At 43.2% G+C, this 20,231-nt stretch overlaps 2 protein-coding genes across 2 annotated transcripts in view; both read right to left on the reverse strand.

Moving 5' to 3' along the window:
* Positions 1-1,350: 1,350 nt before the first annotated feature.
* CDKN1C (cyclin dependent kinase inhibitor 1C) lies at positions 1,351-10,380 on the reverse strand. The gene is made up of 3 exons (XM_072422196.1): positions 9,736-10,380; positions 3,353-3,469; positions 1,351-2,679 (listed from the first exon to the last, which is right to left on the reverse strand). Exons 1-2 carry the CDS (start codon positions 10,328-10,330, stop codon positions 3,360-3,362), a joined length of 705 nt encoding a protein of 234 aa, XP_072278297.1. The 5' UTR covers positions 10,331-10,380; the 3' UTR covers positions 1,351-2,679; positions 3,353-3,359.
* Positions 10,381-17,837: 7,457 nt separating this feature from the next.
* LOC140337764 (hatching enzyme 1.2-like) overlaps positions 17,838-20,231 on the reverse strand; it is a 20,214-nt gene continuing 17,820 nt past the window's right edge. Inside the window, exon 13 of the mRNA XM_072421565.1 lies at positions 17,838-18,058. Coding sequence (XP_072277666.1) covers positions 18,045-18,058 — 14 coding nt within the window. The 3' untranslated portion in view covers positions 17,838-18,044. The remainder of the gene's footprint in view (positions 18,059-20,231) is intronic.

Consider the following 20,231-nt stretch of genomic DNA (forward strand, 5'->3'; position numbering starts at 1 on the left):
GTACGTGTGGAGGGACAAGGTAGGTCGGGTGTAGCTGGCCTTTAAAAAGTATATACATCATTTATTCCTCGGTGGACAGGGAACAGTTACAACCAGTCGTTTTTATTTTTTTGCCCATCTGCATCCTATTGGAGATCTCTCCAGTAAGGAAATCCCATTTCCTAAATTAAAAAGTTTCCCCTCAACTCTTGTTCTGGTAATTGCTGGTCCTCCCCGTGCCCCTCCGAGGGTGACAACACTTCTTCATTGTATTTTCTCTATACAGAAGCGTTGTCTCCCAGGTGCAGAGGAGTGCTAGGACTACAGAACCCAAACCAAAAGGAACATTTGTAGTCCATTTAAGCTGGCATTTAAAAGAGCCCTTAAAACCCAACTTTTTAAAATCACCGCTCTTCTTTTGTCTCCTAACCCCTACTACTTCCCACTATTCTATCTCCTTCCAACTCTTAGATTGTAAGCTCTTCAGGGCAGGGTCCTCTGCTCCTGCTGTGTCACTGTCTGTCATTTGCAAACCCTATTAATTGTACAGCGCTGCACAATATGTTGGCGGTATATAAATCCTGTTTATTAAGAATAAGTAACAATGTAGCTGTTCAGTGAATGCAAAGGAATATAGGAACTCCTTGGTTTAACCAGCGCTTGCAGGTTTTTTATATAAACACGATCATAGAGAAATGTATGCATATTGCAAAGATGTACTGAGCATTTTTTATCCTAGATTGTACAGAGCTGCATAATATGTTGGCGCTATATAAATCCTGTTTAATAATAATAAATTGTGCCAGGACATACACATTGCCCTCTTAAATTTAACCCAAAGTCCAAACTTTACTCAAAGGTGTGCCCAAGAACAGAATAGCCAGCATCTTCATTCTGGATTCATCCTTCTCCCTGCAGATGGAGTTAGGTGATTCATGCGGGTGAATGCAAATTCTGGGCCTGATTTATTAAAGCTCTCCAAGGCTGGAGAAGATACTTTTATTAGAGAACCTGGGTGATCCAGCAAACCTGGAATGAATTTTTTTTTTTTTTTTAAAGTAGTTTGCTATTTGTTAGCAAATACTTTAATATGGGACCAAATCCACTCCAGGTTTTCTGGATCACCCAGGTTCACCGATTTACATTTATCCTCTCCAGTCTTAGAGAGCTTTAATAAATCAGGTCCTCTGTCTCTGCAGACACGTCTACGCAGGACTTCAAGGCCAACACAGGCAGATTTCAGACGGACCCCGCACAGCTCTGATCATCCCAAAAAATAATTTATTCACCGTACGCCTAATTGGGATCGCAAGCTTTGGCGTCCCCTACTGGCATCATTGCCTCACAGCATCAGAAAACACAAAACGGATCAATGTTTAATAAACATTTTATTAAACAGTTATAACAAGGCTCATTAAGGCTAAACAAGTCAACAAAAATGTGCAGCAATGTTTTTTTATATCCATATACAAAGTTCAATGTTTTAAAAAAACAAAAATATCAAGTCACACTTTGCAAATATAGTGCTTTTAACTTACTGAATATTATAAGCTCATTCACACGTAATATAAATAGGTAATATAAGTTAGTAAACTCTTTCAAACTCAACACAATAAAAAACAAACAGAAATAAAAAAATAAAAAATTAAACCGTATTCCGGTAGCAGGCGCATCTCTAAAGAACGGCACTGCAATAATTAACATAGGAAAAAAAAAAAAAGTTTGGGTGACGAAGAGTACTTCCTGATTGGCCGTACAAAAGAGGAGGAATAAATTCTGCCTCCTGATTGGATGTCATTGCACGTGCCACTGAATGAGCTATAGGCAGATGGATATATGGAAGTGGCTAAATGGTTACAGGTAAAATAAACAGAAAAAATAATAAATTGACTGCTCAGAAAGTAAAGTTGGCTCAAAAACTGATATTTTGGGTGTTGAGTTAGTCTTGGGTAGAGTAAAACTTCTTAACCTTAACCCCATCCACCTGCTGCTTTATTAAAGTGTAACCCATTTTTTCATACATTTACTTTTGTGTATTATTTTCTGATGGGGGATTAGGAAACAGCTCTGAAATAAGGGCAGGAGAGATCACTTTACACACAAGGCAGGATGGATCAGAGAATGACACGCTCATTACCCCCTCTCCTACTAGAGATGGTACATTCGGGCTTACTCAATTATACAAAGGCTGATCAAAAGCAAGCAGGCAGAATAAGGATCATCAATGCACCTTGTAAAAGTCAACAAGTGATTTACTATCCAGAAATATCAGTTTTGGGTATGCAATTAAGGTCCATATGTTGGAGAAACGCGTGGCCGCCATTCTGGATTTCCTGCTACCATGCCATTTCCCTGGCTGTCCGATTTCAATACTTTGCGTCACTGCCCTAGAACAAACACGCGGCAGAACTCTTCCTCTACACTCGTCCCGGGTTCAGCGGTTCAGAAAGTACAAAAGTTAACGGATGAGCGCGACAGCCAAACGAGTAGCATCTTCACAAGCAACCGGTGGCAGCCCACACACGAAGGTCACAGTTATGGGCTACATAGTTGTAGAACGATCTTGTTCTTTTTTGCACATTATTTTTTTTCATGCTACGGAATGAAGCGTCCTTGAATTTTTACGGCTCAGGGAAACTCTCCGGCTTGTCCCAGTCTCCTCTTTTGTGTTGAGGTTTGGGCCGCTCTGTAAGTGCAAATCTGTGGGGATGAGAAAAGAAGGAAATTATCAGTCAAGGCTGGAAAACTGAGATCATAGGACACCAAGCTCAGTGGAAAATGTGACCTTCCTAGGAGATCCACAGACACAAGTGACCAAGGCAGACGCTCAGAGGATGTCACACCCTGGGTGATGGAGGGGTGATGGAAGGCTGGGGTGGGGGGTCCTAAATTACTCCAGCAGTTTGTAAACCTAAAACAAACTTTATTCCCCAAAAAATAACATTCACCTTAAATGACCCCAATTCTAAATCTGCAAAGCCCCTACGGAATGCCAAATAATTCTAAAATGCCAAATCATAATATTAGCACGGAAGTCATTCCAGCGTGCAAACTGATGAATGGGAACCAAGTTTATTATTAAGTCACAAGTTCTGTTAATATAGCAAATAACTTTTTTTTTTAAATCAGAATTGACTCCAAATTAAAAAGTGATATTATTATTATTTATTTTAATTACCATCATATGCTGCTTGTGTGGTTTTAACCATACCCTACCCTCCAAATCCCCTGAGGAAGCCTTAATAGGCGAAACGCATTGGGAAAGGATTGTATAGGAAAGGATTAGGATTGTATATTCCCAGAAAACTTAATTTCAAATTTTTTAGAACATAAATCACCCCCATAAAAGATAAACGTTGCAGCAGATTCTCACCTCATCGTCATCGGAGCATCTTGCGTGGCGTATGCTCTGTCAGGATGGGGGACCTCGAATGTAAAGTGTCACAAAGTGCCTTCACGACTTTCGACTTCTTCTTCACTGGGAAAAAACCTGTAGACGAAAACAGTAAATATTTTAGATTTATTCCTAATTCCAATACAAATAAATAAAATATTTTGCAAGTCCTGTAGTGAACAGAAAAAGCAAAAACAAAGTATTCATTGCATGAAACTTAAGAAAAGAGAAAGCCCCCCTTCTCTCCTCCCCAACCTCCCCCCCCCCATGAAGGGAAGACACCTGTGTTCATATACCAAGTGGCCCCTTGCACACAAAGCATGTAAAGAAAGCTGGTCTGTTTCAAAAAGAAAAACTCTCTACATGCAAAAAGTGAAATGTATACACACGCTTCTTTGGAAGTTGATCACATGATCACTTTTTTTGCAACAAATCCCCAAAATCTGGCATTTTTTATTCTGTTGGTTGTGCAAAAACATAATATTTGTTTTGTCACTCATTTGTTTTTATTGTTTGTAAAACTTTTGTTCCAACCCCCCCCCCCCCTTTTTTGTTTTTTGAATAATGAAAGTATACTTCTAGTGGGGAGGTGAGGGGGGAGCAGGTGTCCTTTTAATCCTGCAGGTGCTTGGTTGTAGCAGTGAAGTATATAGGTTTCTATAAAGCTATACATACCCCTTCCCCCTGTGCGAATTGTATTAACAAGACTGCAAAGGGCTTTGTGAAAGTGTACTTAAAGAAATGTGAATGCTAATCTTGTGAAAATAATTTCAAGGCAGCAACAGCAGCTTCTTGCTTTGTAAAAAGCTGCATGCAATATGTTATGTTGGCTTTCCCTTTAATAAAGTAATTGTATATAGGGAAGTAGAATATTCTTGAAGAGGCAGCTTCAAATACATGAAAGGGCCACAAGGTGGCGCTTGGTTCACAAAGTAGAATGTGCAATTATTATTATTAAACAGGATTAATATAGCGCCAACATAGTACACAGCGCTGTACATTAAATAGGGGTTGCAAATGACAGACAAATACAAAACTGATTTTTCTTAATATAATCCTTAATAAAGTGAAGCGGTCAGTATGTTCTGCAAGGGCACAAAGAAGAAAGAATGGAGAGCAGCACCAGAAATTTGTATTTTCTTATCATATTAGCCAATGATTTTGAGAGAGACAAATACTCCCTTAGGATTTCAGAAAGAAGATAATCAGAGCTATATGTAGGCAAAGATTGATTAGATATTATTGGCCAACAATGGCAGCTCACAATTCATGCTTTTGATGTGTGCTGCAATATAGAAGACATATTAACAACCTGGCTATGCCATCTGATCCTAGACTGGCTCACAAGCTTGGCCAAAGAGAATTGCAAATATTGGGCAGGTAGAATAATGACCATTATGCATGTAGCATTGCGGATCAGGCTAACATTACCAATCTAAGTGACTTGCTTGCCTAACATTCACAGGATACCCCACAAGTTTAAGATTTTTCCCTCATCAGCAAGAACAAGAGAGAATTACTATGATGACATCCCCATGGATGAACTGTTACTTGTCTGGGTTTAATTTGCCCACTCAATCGGTATTGATGCCCTGGGATTAAGCCAAAACACAAGAGTTGTCTGGATATTCTTCCCTTATCCACAGGCATTAACATATACACTTGAGCAATCCAAGCATGCAATGATTGTTTGTATAAACGATTGTTTGCCAGTCGAAACTTCCGACCGACATCTAATCTCTTTGCATGGCTTAACCTTTTGCCCCAGTCTATCGCAGCACCAACGCTGCCCAGCAGTGAGAAGCAATCGTCAGCGGCATTTTGGTCACCATCAAGATTTTAGGTGGGGAAGAGTGCTAAAGTGTAAAAAAACTGCCAACATGACCACATTCATATGGATATAAATGGTAAGAGTGACATGAGATAAAAGGGAAGGTTTGCCCGGGGGTTAGGGAAGGGCCGTTTCTGACCTCAGACCAGGGTCAGGACTCCCAGGGACAAGTGTGGGGTCTAGAAACACAAGAGGCCAAGCTTGGATGTAAAGGTCATGCTGTTTCTGTTGATGATCTTTTAGAGCTCAGTCATCAGAAAAACTACGTTGACCTCCACCAGCACAATTGTAGGCAATGGAAAGAGATGGTGTGCGCACCAAGAGTGCAATAATTGTGCATTTACTATATATTCTCTCTTTTCCTTGCTTGAAGCTGGAAAGATATGAGATGGTCCGCGTACCCAAAGTATTAAAGATTGTGCATTTACTATATATTCTCTCTATTTCTTGTCTTGAAGGTGGAATGAGATGGTCTGCGTACCCAGAGTATTCAATGATTGTGCATTTACTATAGATTCTCCTATTCTTGCCTTGAAGCTGGAAAGAGATGAGATGGTCTGCATACCCAAAGTATTAAAGATTGTGCATTTACTATAAATCCTCTTTCTATTGCCCTGAAGCTAAATTACTAAATCAATGGAGTAGAACCCAACATTAGGATTCATGTAGATGTAGCCACCAGAGTTCTACTGGTGCCAAATGGAATAAAGCAATTAAAAAATCAATACGTGGATCAATATATACATCTATGAGAATGAGGTCAAATGGAAGACTAAATGAATTGTTGCCCCAAAGCTATAGATACATAATCTGCCCCAAGTAAACCTGTTCTATTTGGAAATGTTGTAAACTAAAAGCTGCAGTACATAGAGGCATCTATCCAAGTGTGGAGTTATATTCGAGAAACCATGGACAGTCAATATGTAAAACTTGGCAAGTCAAGCTTTGTTCCATCCGCTTCAAACTAATAAATACACTATAGGACAAGAAGAGGGTACCACGCATCTCCTATCTGCAGAAATAAGCACCCCAACTTTTTGGGCTTTCGGGTTTCTTTGGGAAAGCTGCAGCAATCCAATGTGCGGTGTTCACACAGATCAGAACAGGCTCTGGATTGTTACTACTGGAGGGCTACCAACTGCTATTCTTCTCAACATCAACAAAATTTAGACTTCAGATCCAAAGCCACTCCCAGCCAAACTGTTCCAAGAGGCAACATGATGAATACACTGGGACCTCTAAGAGAACTGAATATATAAAGGGATCACATTTACAGCTATTACAGGTACACTTTAAATAAATCAGCTGCATATGTCTGCTTTGAACAATAGAAAACACACTTCTTGATATTTTATCTTTTACTAGCGTTCTGGTTTTGGATAGCCTAAAGTTTTTCCTAACCCACAGGGGGTTAAAAATGAAAAAAGTTAATTAAATGCTCTTTTAGTTTTGTTCGGGATCCAGTAAATCTTCCCCTTTTAGGGCAAGTGATTTGACAGCTCCTTGCAGCATTGTATGTCTGCTTGGCTCAGCTGAGATCAGCAGGCCACAAAACTGCTGTGCCAGCACTTCTATTGTACTAGAGGAAAGGCAGCCAAAAAGGGAGGAGGGGGGAGAGAAGCTGCCCGGGCTCACAGGACAAAGTGAAGAGTCTCCAAAACGCCCCGCTGCAAAACACTACACATCGAATATGGCAAACTGGGGGTTTTCAATTGCATGCCATCAGCCAGTTTAATAAAAAACAGGCTCCCCAACCGCCCTGACTTTTCTGTAGACATCCAAGAATAGACTTTTCTTTTATTCTACACATTTTTGCAGTTATACAATACAAATAAGACTGATTTTCTACAACTCGGAATATCTGAATATTGCACATAGTGAAGAACACCTGCAGTATCATTTTGGCTGGCCATGCATGTTCATGTGCATGACAGGTATAATTGGGTAAGAAATAAGGATATGTATAATTTAAATCATATGGAAAAAGGCATTGGAGGTGAATTCTTTCCATGATTGGTCATACTGGGTGTGTCCGCAGATGTTGGGGTTGGGATATAGAGATATGATCTTACCATAACCAAGCGCTCAATGGTTTCTGGCATCTATGGATGGCCTTTGGAGGTTTTGAGATTTGTAGGATATAAATTATTGAGTATTTCAAGCGGAAGGATTAAATGGAAGGAAAGGCGACTCCCCATAGGCACCATTTCTGAACTACCAGGTGATGCTGGTCTGTTGCTGTACCAGTGGTCAAGATCCAACAGAATCACTCGGTGCCTCCATCTCACACATGATCCCTATCCACAGGCTAGTAGTTGAGTAATATATAGAGATAGTAGAGATGTATCACCCAATAGTTCTAGAAACAACTACAGTTCTGATGCAAGTATATGCAAAGTTTTAGGTTTATATTTGGGTATATTAGGATGTGTTTAGATTTGGGTAGACTGATCCTAGCAAGCCAATCTTTAATTTTTTAGTAGATCCTGGAAAGGTAAATCACTTGATCCTTTCCTCTATTCTTCAAGGACCCTAATGGTGCCAAGTTCCCATATCTGCTGTGTTTGTTATAACGGGCTCCCATCATCCCTGCTGAATTTTCAATTTTTAAAATGTAACCATAGCAAGACACACAAAGGTTTTGGGTAACATCCAAGTAATTAGGAATTATGGCGTGGTGGGGGGGAGAGAAGGAGGGGAGGTTGTTGTTAAAAGTATAAAGGTCATATAAGAAGTCAAGGGTCAACGCAGCTCAGCAAGCTCCATCTGTGACCAATATATCACTCCTGGGCAGTCTGAACCCTCAGCCCAATTACATTTGGTAAAAATTGGGCATTGACCTAAAATGCACTTTTTGAACTCTCAGATTTTCAGTTGGGGTTTATATGCAACACAATATACTTGGGCCAGTCAAGGACCCAGAAGACTCATTAGGTTTTTGGCCCAGAAAAGACGGAGCAGACCAACTCGGAACAAAAACAGAATTTTCTTTAAGACATATATATAGTAAATAGGATTTCACGGTGGATAGGGCAGGTTTCCAACAAGCAGGTGATGCAATATTCAGCCAAAGACTGCAATCAGGGTGTAGCAATCCTAAGGCAGTGCGTACAACTCCAATGTCACAAAAATCAGTGTGAGGACACAAGTGTAGCAATCCTAGATTACCCGGAGAGAACACAATCCTAGAATCCATCCAGTGTGACAGGAGATCAGCAACAAAGCAATGGAGAGGACACAATGCAACACAATGCAAGCAGGCAGAGCAAGGGAGGGCAGAGGGGAACTGAGGATACAGTGTAACATTGTATAAAGACTCATTACACACAATGCTGGGTAACAAAAGAGAACCTTACAATGCAAAGGTCCAGCTGACTGAACCACAACAATGAAATTAAATGGATCCTATAGAAGAATGGTGAAAATTAACCATTCCTTAAGATACAGGGTCACCCTATCAATACATTTTTATAAACCTCCGCAGTCAGTTACATGGCCGCATTCTTTAAAAAAAATGACTTTCTGATGGAAATAAGACAATAATGTCCATTTAATTCCCAAATTACAAAATTGGAGATTTGGCAGTTGCATGCCAGCAGAACAAGAGATTTTGGAGAGGTCATGTGACCATTTTAAAGTGTTTATGGTCATTGTTACAAGGTAATAAAATGATACATTGTAGCAATATATAGATGTCACTACAGGGTAACAATCATCAATCAAGAAACAATACAAATGGAACAATAAAAGATGGAAAAAAAGAATAAAGAAGTCAGGATATAATGAAACAATGTAAAATGATAGATCAGTCAATGTATATTGTTACCGGAATAGATGGGCCAATGTGAAGAGTTAGGTGAACCATGGTGGAAAATTAATGTGTAAACAGAGAACTTTCAATGTGATATAATGGGAGGTAGACCCAACGGATAATGGGCAGCCCAGTGCCAAGAAATAATTGAGGCCAAAGCTAGGCATACATTGTGTTTTTGTGGATCAATATTGTGATCAATGTATCTGATCAATTAATTATTAAACAGGATTTATATAGCACCAACATATTATGCAGCGCTGTACAATAAATAGAATATAAACTGATCCTTTGCATGTATAAACTTTCCATAAAATAAACACCTTGCCCAATCAATTTTCCATTGGCATTCTAGCCATATGATAGATAAAAGTCACCCTATGGATTTCTCGATTTTCTTCTAATTGATCACACGACTATATTTAAGAAGATTTAATTTTTTTAGGCAAACAATAGTTGGATTATTGATCCCCTATTTAATGTACAGCGCTGCATAATATGCTGACACTATATAAATCCTGTTTATTAATAATAATATTGATCATTGATTGCCGAGTTACATTTCTTCCAGAATTATACAAAGCACTCCTTTGCTTTGGCCATCATGACATTATAGGCAAACAAATCCAACGTAGCAATGATGTGAATAATACAAATAATAATAATAAGTCCCACCCCCCATAGAAGGAGGGGGCAGTTATGGCCACAATATAATATTACCTGTAATATGAGACACAGGGTGCGTCCTCTTGCAGGATCCACTGCTGGTTTTGAGTGCAGGCTGGGTTCTGTTGGGTTCTGTGCTGGCACTGGGGGTCGGTTGGATGCTGGGCTGGGTGTTGTTGTTGAGTTCAGAGTTGCTGGCACTGGGGGAAGCCTGGCACTGTTGGCTGGCATTAGGTTGGGCAATGCTGTTGGTAGCAGCTTGACACCTCTGGTTGGAGTTAGGTGGCTCGATTCTGTTGGCAGCTTGGCTGGCAGGATGGGCAATGTTGTTGCTGGAAGCAGCCTGGGTGGTGTTGAGGGCAGGCTGGGCATTCTGGGTGGCATCATTGGTCCTGCGAAGCCTCTGGGCTAGCCTGTAGAAGGTTGGCACCGTGTCCTCCCTGCTCTCCTCCCAGACATAGCGGCTGCTGGGCAGGGGCACCCCCCTCTGAAAGTCAAAATCCCACCTGCGGCTGTTCTCCTCCTCCATCTCCCGCAGCCTGCTATGCAGCTCCCTTCTCAGCTCCTCGTGATCCACCGGTCCGAACAGACTCCTGCACACCGAGGAGCTGGGCCTGGGGGCCACTTCTGCTTGCTGTACATTGCACATCTCCCCGCACTTCCTATCTGTCCCCCAGAGCTGCTGAGTCCGGGACAATCGCTGTTTTCTACACACACGCACAGGCCCCGCCCAAAACACTGGGCAGGGCACGCCCCCAGCGCGCTGGGATTGGATGCCTGGGGTATACGCTACACAGCTGAGCTGCGAGGGTGGAGTGTGGCCACGCCCATTCTGCGCTCCTCGAGTTCAGGGCGTCGGGTTACTCTACTATAAACCTGACAACGTCTGCCGGGTCCTAGAGGGCCCCAAACTCGGAATTCTCTGCTAGAAAGAGCCGAGCCGGGTTAGAACAAAGCCTGGAAATAGCTGGGGCTTATTTTTTTATTTGGGGGGGAAATTCCTTTAAGTGACATAAATCACCAATCAGAGGCAAGAGGTTTGGGAAAAGCTGGGCATAAACATTGGGGAAGGGGGGGGCATGCTGGCACCATCTGACCCCCCCCCCCCCCCACCACCAAGCCAGAATTACCAGCCAGGCAATCCCTAACAGTTGGGTAATTATTCTTCATGCTGGGGGAGGGGTGTGTTGTGGATACCATCGTCACCGGCTTCTTAAACCTAATCCGTCCATGATGGCGTTCTGTAGAGTCAGCCATACACATCACGATCTGTGATCAATTTATTATATCTGTGAACATGCTCGACCAATCACGATTGGCGATTTTTGTGCACAGCTCGCTAAATCGATTGGTTGATGACGTTCATCCGATTATCGATCTGCGATGGCGATTTAGGTCATCCAATCGCTGATCTCCATGATAATGGTGGGTCGGTCATAGACTGCAGATCCTCATCTATTTTCTGCTCCCATTGGGGGTATTACAATGTGACTTTGTACAGCGCTGCGCAATATGATGGCGCTATATAAATACTGTGTAATAATAATGTGCGTGGCTGCCTCTGACTTCAAAATCTCAAGATTTGCCAATCTGACACAAGCATGCAGCCAGTAAAGTCAAAAATGATTATCGACCAATGGTGTCCTATGTATTGTTCTTTCATTTAAAGGGGAACTCAAGCTTGATGCACCTACCTGCCCTCTAGGGTAAACTTTCCTGGCACCTCCACCAGGCAACTTGATTGGCTGGCCTGGGATGATGTAACTGTCATTGCAGCACCCAATGCCAGCTGAGACCATAAACTGAGCTGAGGTCATATAGGATGGAGAAGCTGGGCCAGCACGGATAGAATTAGGCACAGACCTGATAATTGTCTTTGGCCCTCATTGTCATTTTTGATGCATTAATATTGAACTTAATAAATTAAATTATTTAAATTATTGGGCAGCACGGTGGCTCAGTGGTTAGCACTCCTTTGCAGCGCTGGGTCCCAGGTTTGAATCTCGGTCAGGACACTATCTGCATGGAGTTTGTATGTTCTCCCTGTGTTTGTCTGGGTTTCCTCCTACATTCCAAAAACATGCAGTTAGGTTAATTGGCTTCCACCTAAAATTGACCTTAGCCTGTAATAAAGACATATGGCTATAGTAGGGACATTAGATTGTGAGCTCCTTTGAGGGACAGCTAGTCACATGACTATGGACTTTGTACAGCGCTGCGTAATATGATGGCGCTATATAAATACTGTGTAATAATAATAACTGCATAATACGCATTTCATGCAGATTTTATAAAATTGTGCTGCCCCTGTGGGCCATATACAGGCCCCATTATTTACCCCCCCTCCAGGGCTTCTTTAGGACCCTGCAGACTATTCCCCTCTCGCAGAGCGTTGTGCACACCCAGCTCTCAGTGTCATCTGATTGTGGGCGAGGCCCGGGCCAGTTGTGTAAACGGTGTAGTAGTGACGTGACAGGTCCTCAGCGCCGCAGACACTTGTCCTTTGTTTGCTGCTTGGAGTTTGTTGCTGTCAGTAACTGGGCGGGGCCTGGGGGCCCTTTATACTACAGCTGACCCGCCGAATCCCAGGCATACCCGCCAAATGACCCTGATCACAGCAAAACAACTGACATGAGGGCAACTGCCACATATTTGTGTTGACAAATTTTGGGTGTGTTTAATGTCCAATCAAAGCTGATCCGTATAGGGAGGAGGGGAGCGATTTCACTGAATGGGCCCAAGGAGGAAAAATTAAACCTTGTTCCTATATCGCCGCTGCAAAATGTTCCCCTGCTGTCTGTAAAATATTCACCTCCTAAAGCATTGCACATTATAAACAATTCCCTTTGTTGCATCTCACCGGGGCCGATCTCCTGCAGCCACTTTGCAGCTGCTTCCTGTCTACAGGCTCGCCATGGCATTTTTCAGGGAGCTTTCGCTGATGGTGACAACACTGGACCATGATTGTGTATTGAAACGACTACATGTGACTGGGTGACAACGCAGGACAATATTTGGATGACAGGGACAGAGCGTTGTCACCCAAAGCACTTCCTAGAAAAACCATCTAGAGGACGAAAAAATACTGCAAGTACGCATGTAAAATAGTTGATTTGCTGTGTCCATTATGAGGGGCCCCACAAGTGGTGAAAGTAGCTAACAGTGGGCCCCTGTGCAGGTCCCTAAGGAGACCCCTGTTGGCTGAGGGCACTGGTGTATTTTACATCTCCCTATGTCAACCCCTGGCTCTCACTATTCTTCTGCTCTCACCTTCTCATTCTTCTGAGTTCCCAGGGCTGCTCAACCGCTGTGCCCATTATGGGGGGCTCCCACCATTCTTGTGCTGAGTTTCTGGGTTTCTACACCCGCTGTGCCCACTATAAGGGGCTCCCACCATCCTTGTGCTGAGTTTCTGGGTTTGTATGCCCGCTGTGCCCCCTATGGGGGGCTTCCACCATTCTTGTGCTGAGTTTCTGGGTTTGAACTCTTGCTATGCCCCTTATGGGGGGCTCCCGCCATCCTTTTGCTGGGTTTCTGGATTTGAACTCCTGCTGTGCCCATTATGGGGGGCTCCCACCATCCTTGTGCTGAGTTTCTGGGTTTGTACGCTCACTGTGCCCACTAAGAGGGGCTCCCACCATCCTTGTGCTGAGTTTCTGGGTTTGTACGCTCACTGTGCCCACTAAGAGGGGCTCCCACCATCCTTGTGCTGAGTTTCTGAGTTTGCACGCCCGCTGTGCCCATTTTGGGGGGCTCCCACCATCTTTGTGCTGAGTTTCTGGGTTTGCACAAGTGCTGTACCCATTATGAGGGGCTCCCACCATCCTTGTGCTGAGTTTCTGGGTTTGCACAAGTGCTGTACCCATTATGAGGGGCTCCCACCATCCTTGTGCTGAGTTTCTGGGTGTTGCATGCCCGCTGCGCCCACTATAAGGGGCCCCCACCATCCTTGTGCTGAGTTCATGCATGCACAGCCGGGTTTAGGACCTCTCAGCAATCTGTGCCTTATATTACAGCCCTGGATCTGTCCAGATTGTGAATGGGTAAAGTTGCATCCTCCTGTAAGCATCCTCACTGTGTTGGACTGACAGCATTACATACAATATACCATACCTCCCAGCCATCCAATCAAAGTGCTGCTCTGCTGAGTGTTACATGCATGTAATATGAAGACAGAATTGACTGCCAGATTTCCTTTAGAAGTAGATCTGAATGTTTTTTAGATTGTGGGATTGAATTTAATAAAGCTCCCTTTGAAAATGCCGGTTGCCTGGGTGGGAGGTGGAGGTGATCTACTGCTGGACCCACCTTGTATGGGATTCACTTTGGCATGTTTGATGCCTTTCCCTGCATGCAATACATAGGGGCATGCACCTAAAATGCACATATGAGGCATCGCATCTAAAATCTGCACAGGGCCTAAGGTGAAATATAAAGGAAATGTCAGCATTTCTGCATCAATTGGGGGAATCAATCAGCCCATGGTCACAATATTGGAGATTGCCGCCATCTGGTGGTCACATGGAGAAATACATTATATAATAATATTAAAGTGAACCTGTCATGACATGGGATAGCTGCTGCTGCTGATATATTTTAGAAATGATTGGTTTGCTGGCATTTTCCACCTGGCATTTATTAAATCGCTGACCCTGAATATGTATGACAGCAGTAAATGTGGAATTTTTCATGTACATGAATACATTCCTAATAGATCACTATACGCAGAAACTGCATAGCTGCACCTCTAGTCATTGGAATGGCCTCCTTCAGCAACCCTGTCTAAGCCGAACTGATGTCATCTGTTAGCTGCAGGCTGGAGGAAGCACTTCCTCAATCTCTTCCCATTGGAGATCAAACTGCAACATTTTAACTTTGCAGCAAGTCACTTGGTGAAAGGTTTCAGCAGGGGCTGATCTGTGTCCAGCATTTGTAATCAGCACAATTGTATCATCTGTGAACCCTCATCTCATTCCAGGAAGTAAATGACCCTGATATGATGCCTAAATAAATATGGTGCTGCCTTTCTGGAACCTACACACACCATTGGACATTGACAAGTGTTACACTGACACAAAAGTCTGAAGGGCTCATAGAGATTCTTTGCATTGTGCATATTACAAATATATATATACAAAATGCGTTGCAGTATTGCGATGACATTTATTAGAAAGCAACGTGCCAAGGTCATGCAATGCAATCCATGCCAATCTGCTGCAATAGTAAAAAACTTTGTTTTTTTACACGCCAGGCGCATTCATATGCAATAGGGCTGCCCATAGGCGACGCACGTTCAAAATGCGACAGGTGAGGGTGCAGCGTCCATCGGGCCCCCCAAAGCTAAAATTGTCCAGCTTGGCAGGCGGTTGGAGGACAAAATCATTTTACCTTGGCGACGGAACCTGCGCGGTAATTCATCCGCCTCGGACTCATGTGTCGGTTAAACACGGGCGCCCGCTGAAAAGCCAGTTAATTAAATAAACTGAGAGGACAATGGGCCGCGGCGCTCAGACCTCATCCATGCATGTACCCTCAGTCTCTGAGTAACCAAGCAGTAAAATGCAACAATGGGTCGACGGCCCTGCAAACACAAGGGAGGCCGGATGAGGCCGAGTAAAACACGGGCGCTCCTCGTCGCCCTGGAGACCCCGTTTGCCTCCGCGGAGGTAAAATAGAAAATTGTATGGGGGGCAGCAGATGGCCGAGTGCTGTACAAGTCATTTATCTGACCTGTCAGACTACAGGAATGCATAGAGTCCCATGAATGTGGCACCATCTGCTCATTACTGCTGGAGGGCACTCCACAAGGTAGACGCAAATAAAAGGGGGAGAATTGTTCCCAATCAACAACCTGTCCCCCCCCAACTGTCCCTCCCCCATACATGCAACTAATTAATGGCTAATTACAAAGATTGCAATCTGCAACTACAAAGTTTGTCTTAGGTAAGGATGTCACCTGGTGAGGATTGGATTGTAATGGGATTATAGGAAATTGTAATAATAGGACATGCATTGCGTTACCCCTGCAGTGGTGTTCTAGGGGGGAGGTAAAAAGATGGTTTACCGTTTGCCTTCATTGTAAGGCTTTGTTCTGACTGGCGGTTAATATTGCGATAACTGCTGCCTCTACCCGCAGCAGCCCTATAGAGAATGAATGGGGGCGGCAGTGCCGCAGCTGTATTAGGAACCATTGCTGCCGTGTGAGTGACTTAAGCTGCATACAAATGTGCAATAATTATCGTTGGAATCGAACGACTAACCATTCGTCTGATAATCGTTAACCAAAAAAGTGCACAGTGACAGGAAACGAACGACCGTCCCGGCGGATCTGATTGGGCGATGATTGTTTGCAATCTTTTCTTTTCTGCAATACACTTTCTCCTTTACATGTAACTCCCTGCATCGTTCAAACGATTGTATCTAGCGTGTGTACACTATTGGTGGATTATATTTGAATGATCGTATCATCGTTCAAAATAATCGTGCATAATCGTTGATCTGTCGTTAGTCATTCGTTTTTTAACGACAATTATTGCATGTGTGTACCTAGCTTAAGTGGCTGGCAAGATGCCAGGCATGGGGAGCCACGCAGGATGCCCAGTCCCAAAGCATGTCTGAACCTTGGACTCTCCATGTTGCAGTTACTGGCACTGATTTCATCATTCGCAATTCGGGCCAGATAATGCATCAAGGGCTATGTTGTGGGCCCTCAGCCCTTTATAATGCAGGACTGCCAGGCCTGTAGGTGGGGATACGTAAAGCCCGGCAATGGAGGAATTAGCACAGACCCGTCTGTGGGGTCAGGTAAGCAAAGATACTTCCTATTGCCCCTAGACAAAAATGACCATTTGACCCTTGTATTGCCCCACTGCAAGGGTAGTTTTTTTGATTTATATCTTTGAAGCAGCACATTACATGACCAAGCTGCAAATGCACCGCAGTGGGACAATAATTAGACCTACACCAAATCTGGATAATGCGTTGTACAGCAGTGCATTGCTGTGTGTTACAAAATACTGCATGCAGGTGCATTGAGATGGTGCATTGGGGCAGTGCAACTCACCAATGTGCATAACATGCATTATCGCTGTATGCTATATCGGAATGATCATACAATAAATTTTTCACTGCAACAGAAACAATTAAGCTGCAATAAAATCATAAACCAAAGATGCTGCATTTGATCTATTTAGTGAGCTCTCCATTGACGCTGCAGTCAATTGATAGTATTGGAATGTCTATGATGCATTATTTGATGCATTTTGATTGAAAATGTTTTCAAATGAATTCATCTTTTCCTAAATCGTTCACTATTCAGTATATGCATGGCCAATTGTAGGGCCAGTCCCCAGTTATGCGTTGCAATAATCCACATGCTCTGAACGCAAGATCTCGCCTACTTTTGCATTCGTTGCATTTTAAAATAAAATGAATTTGATTTTTGAATCGATCATACCCCTGTGCTGCAGTGCATGCAATACAGTATTGGGGTAATATTCACGATGAATGGAAACCCAATGGTGCCGTGCATTACCGCAACATGTCAGCCTTGAGACTCACCATGTGCCCCACAATCTGATTGTACAATCAGCCAGCAACCAAGTAATGCAACTATCATCCGGATTATATATAAATTGATTGGATAGATTGGGTTGGCTCTCAGATTGCACAGCTTTGGTGCATCTAAAGTTTGCATAGTGATTCTTCATTCCTTGCCCCTGCTCTATCCATCGGCTTCCTCCTACCATTGTTTAAAGATAAAAAGATTCTGATTGGTTACCACGTGCAACAAGGATTTCTTTTGTATCCTCAAACAGACAAATCCCCCCCCCCCCCAGAGTCCCTTTTATTGCTCCCTCCATTGGGTGCTCAATGCATCCCTCTTAAATGCATGCTGGACAAAGCTGACCTGAGGCCCATACAAACTAATTGGCTTGATTGTCCCCCCCCCCCCTCCGCCCCCCTGCTCACCCGACTGCCCCCCAGGGGAGCAAACAAAAACCATATTAACAAAGGTGTCCATATACATTTCAATCCAATTGTTTGACAATGGCACTTGCATTTGTTTTGACAACCCGGTGCGTGCAGCTGCCCTCAGCCGAAAACAAAAAAGTCTTTTTTGAAAAACTTTCACTTGTTTGGGCAAATCTGCAATCATCACCATTCTGTTTATTGCTGGAATGCGGATTTCTTGTCAAACATTACATGTGTGATACAGAAGCAAGGTAACATTTTATGTTGCAATTCATGCAAATGATATTGCGAGTTGGCCGGTGGCACCAGCAGACTGTACGTGGATTTTATGAGTTCGCGGTTTTTGGAGAATCTCAGCAGATGGGGACCGGCTTTGGTGTTCCTGGGGTCTACGATGATCGCACTGTAATAAAAAATGATAAAATAATTAGTAACCGATCCAAAAAATGCACTCTTGGGCCGTTTGGCTCATTGGGGGCATATGGGTAAGGTCAGGGGCCGACATAGGCAAAGTGTGCCACTGCACTGGGGGTCCCGGATCCTTCTTGGCCAACAGGGTCCTCCACAAGAAGTCAGTTCTGGATAGGGGTAAACTTGTAGCACACCATATGTAACCTACCCATAGAACTACAGACCCATAGCAACATTTTGATTGACCCCCTACTCTAAGGCTTGCCCTACTGTTAAAACTAACATATAAATATATCGACATACTATATCCATGGACTGGAAGTTGTTTATTCCCATCAGTGCAGGGAGTTTTACTATTAACGTGCATTTATATAGCGCCACCATGCAGCGTTGTACAAAGCCCATAGCCATGGGGCTAATTGGCCAACAGGGGAGCTCACGAGCCATTGTTCCTTCCATGGTCACATGTCTATATTTTTAGAGGGAAAACAATTATTCCACCAGTATGATGGGGGGGGGGGGAAAATCGGTGCACCCGGGGTCATCCAATGCAAACTCCATGCAGACATTGTCCTGGTTTGGATCCAAACCTGGAACCCCAATGCTGCAACGGCAAGAGTGCCAGGTGCTGAGCCATCGTTTATTCCCAGCTTTTGTAGCTTCCAAATCTTTTTCAGCTTCTCATTGCATTTCTTTTTTTTTTTTGCATTACTATTATAAAACTGTATTTATATAAAGCCAACATATTCTGCAGCATTGTACAAAGCCCAAAGTTATGTGGTTAATTGGCCAACGGGGGAGCTCACGAGCCAATGTCCCTTCCATGGTCACATGTATATTTTTTTGGAGGGAATTATTCCACAAATATGATGGGGGATATTGGTACACTCGGGGTCATCCAAAGCAAACTCCATGCAGATATTGTCCTGGCTAGGATCCAAACCTGGAACCCCAATGCAGCAAAAAGCCAGAGTGCCAGTTGCTGAGCCACTGTGCTTCTCCTTATATGTATTCATAGCTTTTGTAGCTTCCAAATCATTTTCAGCTTCTCATTACAAACTCTAATGGCCGTGAACTGCAACATTCTGACGCTCTCCCATCCAAGTGAATTGGGGAGGTTGGGCATCATTTTCTGCAGGCAGCTACAGCAGATTGCGGTTCCCAAAAGTATCAGTTCCCATTTGACCATGCAGTTGTTCTTTATTATTAATATTATTATTATGATTATGATTATTATTATTAATAAACAGGATTTATATAGCACCAACATATTACGCAGCGTTGTACATTAAATAGGGGTTGCAAATTACAGACAGTGACACAGGAGGAGGAGAGGACCCTGCCCCGAAGAGCTTACAATCTAGGAGGCGGAGGAATTAACACACAATAGTAGGATAGATTCTTTGAAGATTTGTGCTGTGGCCACAGTTGCACTTTTAATATTATAAAACTGTATTTATATAGCACCTACATATTGTGCAGTGCTGTACAAAGCCCATAGTCATGTGGCTAATTGGCCAATGGGGAGCTCACAAGACAATGCCCCTACCATGGTCACATGTCATTGTCTATGGTCAACTTTTTGGAGGGAAATCAATCAATCAACCAGTATGGGGGGGGGGATGGGACCACCTAGTGGTCACCCATGCAAACTCCATGCAGATAATGTCCTGGCTAAGATCCCAACATCCCAGCAAAGACAAAAGTGCCAGGTCCCGGGCCACCTTATATTTATTTTCATCTTTTGTAGCTCCTAAATCTTTTTCAACTTCTCATTGCAAACTCTAAGGGCCATTTCAGGCTTGCTGCGAGCTCAACGGTGATCCCAACCTCTCCTATCCAAGGCAATAGGAGAGGTTGGGTATCATTTTCTATAGGCGGCTGCAGCAGATGGCGGTACTCAAAAGCATTAAATCGCATTTTATTACAAAGTTCTTCTAGGAAGATTTGTACAGTGGCTGCTGAATTATTATGAAACTGTATTTATATAGCACCAACCTATTGCATAGCGCTGTACAATAAATGCTGCAAATGACAGACAGATACAAATAATGACTGTGAATGATTATGGAGCAAAAAAATAACAATTTGCACCTCTTGGGGAAAGTTGCCCCCACCCCTTTCACCAGAAAACCCGTCATCGGGTGTCATCTATGGCACAATGC

This window comes from Pyxicephalus adspersus, chromosome 9 (genome assembly GCF_032062135.1).
Source record: "Pyxicephalus adspersus chromosome 9, UCB_Pads_2.0, whole genome shotgun sequence".
NCBI classification, from domain to species: domain Eukaryota; kingdom Metazoa; phylum Chordata; class Amphibia; order Anura; family Pyxicephalidae; genus Pyxicephalus; species Pyxicephalus adspersus.